General features: G+C 38.1%; 1 protein-coding gene across 1 annotated transcript; it reads right to left on the minus strand.

The window, feature by feature from the left end:
- Window positions 1-1275: 1275 nt before the first annotated feature.
- LOC145719792 (protein SAAL1-like) lies at window positions 1276-5678 on the minus strand. Its single transcript, XM_081811344.1, has 2 exons — window positions 5493-5678; window positions 1276-4133 (listed from the first exon to the last, which is right to left on the minus strand). Exons 1-2 carry the CDS (start codon window positions 5622-5624, stop codon window positions 4005-4007), a joined length of 261 nt encoding a protein of 86 aa, XP_081667470.1. The 5' UTR covers window positions 5625-5678; the 3' UTR covers window positions 1276-4004.

The following is a 5678-nucleotide window of genomic DNA, read 5'->3' on the forward strand; positions in this document are numbered from 1 at the left end:
TTGAAATCTAAACAATGTACTGCTAAATAACTCATTAGCCAAAGAAGAATGAAAGGAAAATTAGAACTAAACTAAATGAGAGGAAACCCAACATATCAGAGTCTGTGGGATACTGCCAAAGCAATAGTTGAAAATTTATAGTGTTACATGTCTATATTAAAAAAAGGCAAATTAAACCAGAGTGAATAGGAGGAGGAGAATAATAGAGATCAAAATGGAAATCAATGAAATAGAAAACAGTAAAGCAAAAGAGAAAATGAACAAAACCAAGGGCTGGTTCTTTATGAAGATCAACAAATTAAACTTCTAGCCAGAATGATGAGGGGAAAAAAGAAGTTACAAATTACTAATATCAGGAATGAGAGAGGTGCTATCACTACAGATTCTACAGATAATTAAAGGAAAATAACATAATATTTTTTTTTTAAAGATTTTTTTAATTTATTCATGAGAGAGAGAGAGAGAGGCAGAGGGAGAAGCAGACTTCCCGCAGAGCGGGGAGCCCGATGCAGGACTCGATCCCAGGACTCCGGGACCATGACCTGAGCCGAAGACAGACGCTTAACCATCTGAGCCACCCAGGCACCCAGGAAAATAACATAATATTATGAAGAACTTTATGCCAATAAATTTGACAACTTAGATAAAATGGATAAATTCCCTGAAGAACATCAACTACCAAAGTAACCTGAATAACCTTATTTATACCTAGTAAAGGAATTGAATTTATAATCTTTTGCACCAAAAACCACTAAATGGTGAATTTTATGGTAGGGAGTTATATCTCAATAAAACTATTATTTCTTAAAAGTAATAAATACACAAAACTAAAAGTAAACAAGCAAAAAACAAAAAAAAATCTTCCCAGAAAGAAAACTCCAAGCTCCAATGGCTTCACTGGTGAATTCCACCAAATATTTAAGGAAGAAATATTAATTCTGTACAAACTCTTCCTGAAAAATGAAGAGGGAAAAGTTCCCAATCAATGAGGACAGCATTACCCTGGTACCAAAACCAGATAATGACAAGAAAATGAATTATCGGGCGCCTGGGTGGCTCAGTTGTTAAGCGTCTGCCTTCGGCTCAGGTCATGATCCCAGGGTCCTGGGATCGAGCCCCACATTGAGCTCCCTGCTCGGCTGGAAGCCTGCTTCTCCCTCTCCCACTCCCACTCCCCCTGCTTGTATTCCTGTTCTCGCTATCTCTCTCTCTGTCAAATAAATAAATAAAATCTTAAAAAAAAAAAAAAAAAGAAAATGAATTATCTCTCATGAAATTAGATAGAATTTCTAAACAAGATTTTAGCACCTCAAAAATCAGTCAACTTAGTTCATCATATTAACAAACTAAAAAGAAGCCACATGATCATCTCAACTGACTTAGCAAAAGTATGACAAAATACAAAATCCATTCCTGATAAAGACTCTAGGCATACTAGAGACAGAATGGAACTTTCTCAATCTGCAGTTACATCATATTAATGGTGGAAGACCAGACGTTCTGCCGCTCAATTAAGAACAAGAAGATGCCCCTCTCACCACTTTTCTAATCAACATCATACTGGAGACAGCAAATGTGCAAGAAAAAGAAATAAAAGCAATTCAAATTGAAAAAGTAGTAAAACGTTTCCTTTATAAATGAAATACAGCTACAGGATGTAAAATATACAAAATCAACTGAATTTCTATATACTAGCAATGAACAGATATTGAAATTTTTTAAAAATGCCATTTTTAATAGCATGGAAAAGTATGAAATAGGAATAAATCTGACAAAAGATGTGAAATACCTATACACTAAAAACTACAAAACTTTGCTGAAACAAATTAGAGAGGATCTAAATAAATGGAAAGATATACCTTGTTCAATTTATCAATTCTTTCCCCAAATGATCTATAAATTCAACTCAATCTCAGTCAAAAGCCTAGCAGGCATTTTAAAGAAAGTGACAAATCGACTTCTAAAATTAATATGGAAATACAAAGGATCCCGGACAACCAAAACAACTCTAAGAAACAACAAAGTTGGAAGATTAACACTACCTGATTTCAAGATTTCTTATAAATGTACGGTAATTAAAATAATCATAAAGATGGACAAATAGATCAATGGAACAAAATAGAGTCCAGAAATAGACTCACACATACAGAATAACTGATTTTTGACAAAGATACAAAGGCAATTCAGTGGAGAAAGGACAGTCTTTTTAAAAATTGAGCTTGAATAACTGGACATCCATCCATATGCAGAAAAAGTGAACTTCAATTCATACCTTGCATCACACACAAAAATTAACTCAAAATGGATTACAGATCTACCAGTAAAACTTAAAATTATAAAACTTATAGAAAAAAAAACTAAGAAAACAACACAATTAAAAAGTGGGCAAAAGATCTGAACAAGCACCAAAAAAAGATATACAGACTGCAAATAAACACATAAAAACATGGTCAACACTGTTCATAATTAGGGAAATCCAAATTACAATCACAAGAAGAATCACTACACACTTATTACAATGACTAAAATCAAAAGGCTGACCATACCAAGTATTGGCAAGGATGAGGAGAAACTGGACCTGTATCTCATACACTGCTTATGGTAATGTAAAATGTAAAAACCACTTTGGAAAATACACAATTTTTTACACAACCTGTAAGAAACACAATTCGGACTGTTTCTTAAAAATTAAACATAAAAAAAAAAAAAAACATACACCTACCATATGACCCAATACCACTCTAGGTATTTACCCGAGAGAAAGGAACACATAAGTCCATACATAATTATACACAAAGATTCAGTGTTAACTTTAATAAACCATGAACAACTCAAATATCCACCAACAGAGGAATAAATGAATGAATCATGATATACACATACAATGAAGTGTCACTCAGCAATAAAAAAATAATAAACTACTAATAGACACAACATGCATGAATCTTAAAACAATGATGCTGAGTGAAAGAGCCGGACCCCTCCAAAAAAATAATACGATCTCATTTATATAAAACTAGACAATGCAAACGATTCTGAAGTGACAGAAGGGCGATCCGGTGGTTGTCTGGAGAGGTTGCAGGCAGGGAGGGGCAAGAGGAAGGGATACGAACAGGCATAAGGAAACTTTTGAGGTGAGAGAGATGTTCTCTTTCTGGATTACAGTGACGGCTTCATGTGCGTATACACACACAAAAATTTTCAAATTGTGCAATTTAAATATGTGTAGTTTCTGTACACCAATCACACCTCAAGAATACACAGCTTTTTTGGTGCGAACTATACCTCAATAAAACTGTATCAAAAAACAGCCGAAGCCAATGAATAGCCATAGACAACTTTTAAGACAGAAGAAAAGAATACAATTAAGTCTGTGTTTTAGGAAAAAGAGAACTTCGGTGACAATGTGGAGGACAGAAAGGAAGTGAAAGACTAAAACAAGGATTTTAATCAGGAAGCTATTGCAGAAGTCCAAGTCATTAAGTGAGAGATTATGTATGTCAATCTCTTTTCATGTCTTTTTTTATCTGTAAAATAAGAGTACTACCTGTATCACAGGGTTATTGTGAAAAGCAAATGGAATAATACCTGCCGCTGTTAAGCTACAGAGACCGAGAACAATACAAACGTTAAAATATTATTTTGCAATTATATACACATAGGTCCTTCTTGTCCCCTTCTAATTTAATCGTGGTACATCAGTGGTCTCCTAACTTCTAACCTGCTCTCAAACACAAGGTCAGCATTCTCTAAAGCAGGTAAGTATCAGAACTTTCCTGGGCTACAAGCTTCTTGCATTCATGAGAACTATATATTTAGACCAAATCTAATGACAGCTCAGATCCTCTAGGCTCAGAAACAAAAGTTTAGCATTTAAGCTCACTCCCTATACCGATATGAGTGATTACAGACACTAACGTATTTTCCCAGAGCCGTAAGGACTGAAACTTAAAAAAAAAAAAAAAATCCATTCACCACCTCCCTACCCAACAGTCTTCTCAGTTTCATTTCCAACCCCATACCTCGTCCATTGACATATCCCATACTCTGCAAATTTCATTCTCCATTTCTTCATCAAGCTCCATCTGCTGCTCATCATCTGAGCTGGATTTGGTATTTTCAGGGCTAACAATCTTCAACAGAAAGGAAGAAAAGTGATGACAAAAGCAGTCCATAGTACTCATCATGTAATATTATCCCATCATCATTCACAAGTCACAAAGACACTTTCCTCAAAGTATCTTCTCCTGCAGAAACCTTTTTTTAAAAAATTACTACCCTGGGTAGATCTATTCATTCACATTCACAGAGTAAATACTGTTACTAGGCACTGGGGTCGAAATACAGAGATGAATATATTTAACCCCTTGCTTTCAAGCAGTTAAGGATCTACAGGGGGAAACACATGTAAACTAATTATCACAACAGAAAAGGCTGAGTGATACAAATGAACTATGGACAGAGTAGTGAAAGCAAAAACGATGGACCAATGACCTATGCCTGGAAAAGGTGGGCAAACTTCTCCTAGGAGGTAATCTTTAAGCTAAATCTTTGAGGGAGAACAGGAGTTTGTCATGTGAAGAATGGGAGAAGAACATACCTAAGAAAGTTCAAGAGTTCAGAGTTAAGAAAGGGCCTAGTAAGGTCTGGGGAATGGTGAGTAGTTGAGTGTGTCTTGGGCAGATGAGGCTGGGAAGGTTGCAAGGAGCCCTGGATTCCAGACTAAGAAATATGCATTTTTCTCCTGCAGGCAAAGAGAACCAAAATGAGTTCCCAAGGACAACTTGCTTTTTTTGGTTTGTCTGTTTGTCTAAGGACGAATATTCCCGCAACTATGAAGTAGCTGCACTGGAGAGAACAGAGACTGAAAGTAGGTAAGTCCGGGAAACGTGGGAGAAGAAAGTTCACATTTATTGAGAGCTCCTATAAGCCAAACACCATGGTAAGCACTCTATGCCCATTATAATCTTATCTAACCTACACAATAACCCGATATACAATAACATAGGTAACGCAGTTTATAGAAATTGAGAAAGAAATTGAGGCTCTGAGCGGTTAGGTAACTTGCCCAAAGCAGGTGATGAAGCCACGCTTTCGTATCAGAGCTGCAGGACTCCAAAATCACCATTTATTCTACTACAACAAAAGTCCACGAAATAAATTGGGCCCTGAGGTTCAGAAACGACAGTGGGAATGGGGAGCAAAAAGCCGAGCAATGTATTTACACGGTCAGACATTTTCGGAAAATATGCAAAAGTAAAATATTTTAACCGTAAGCATTCCAGCATCCCTGCCACTCTACCTCCCTTTGTGTTGAGGGGTACCGGGAAGTGGCTTCCCGCAGTTTTGGGGTCCGTGGAGGCGGCCAGGACGCTAAGCGCGATGCCTCGAGAAGGGTGGTCGGGGAGGGGGTGCTGGAGGGGACTACCAGAGGCGTGACCAGGGGGCTGGGGCAATGTGGGAGAGCCCACGCGGGGCGCGACTTTCCACACCTGGATGAGCCCGCTGAGGACGCCGAAGAGCCAGTGTTTGCTGTAGACCGTGCTTCCTATGCAGTCACCCCCGGCCCCCTCCTCCTCGTCCTGGTCCCGACTGGGCAGCGGCGGCGAAGGGTTGCGGTCCATGACTTCGTCGCCATCCGCTCAGAGAAGCCGCGCCGGAAGCCCCCGGAGGAGGCG

This window comes from Leptonychotes weddellii, unplaced genomic scaffold, assembly GCF_054177405.1.
Source record: "Leptonychotes weddellii isolate Sample4059 unplaced genomic scaffold, ASM5417740v2 HiC_scaffold_7157, whole genome shotgun sequence".
Taxonomy (NCBI): Eukaryota; Metazoa; Chordata; class Mammalia; order Carnivora; family Phocidae; genus Leptonychotes; species Leptonychotes weddellii.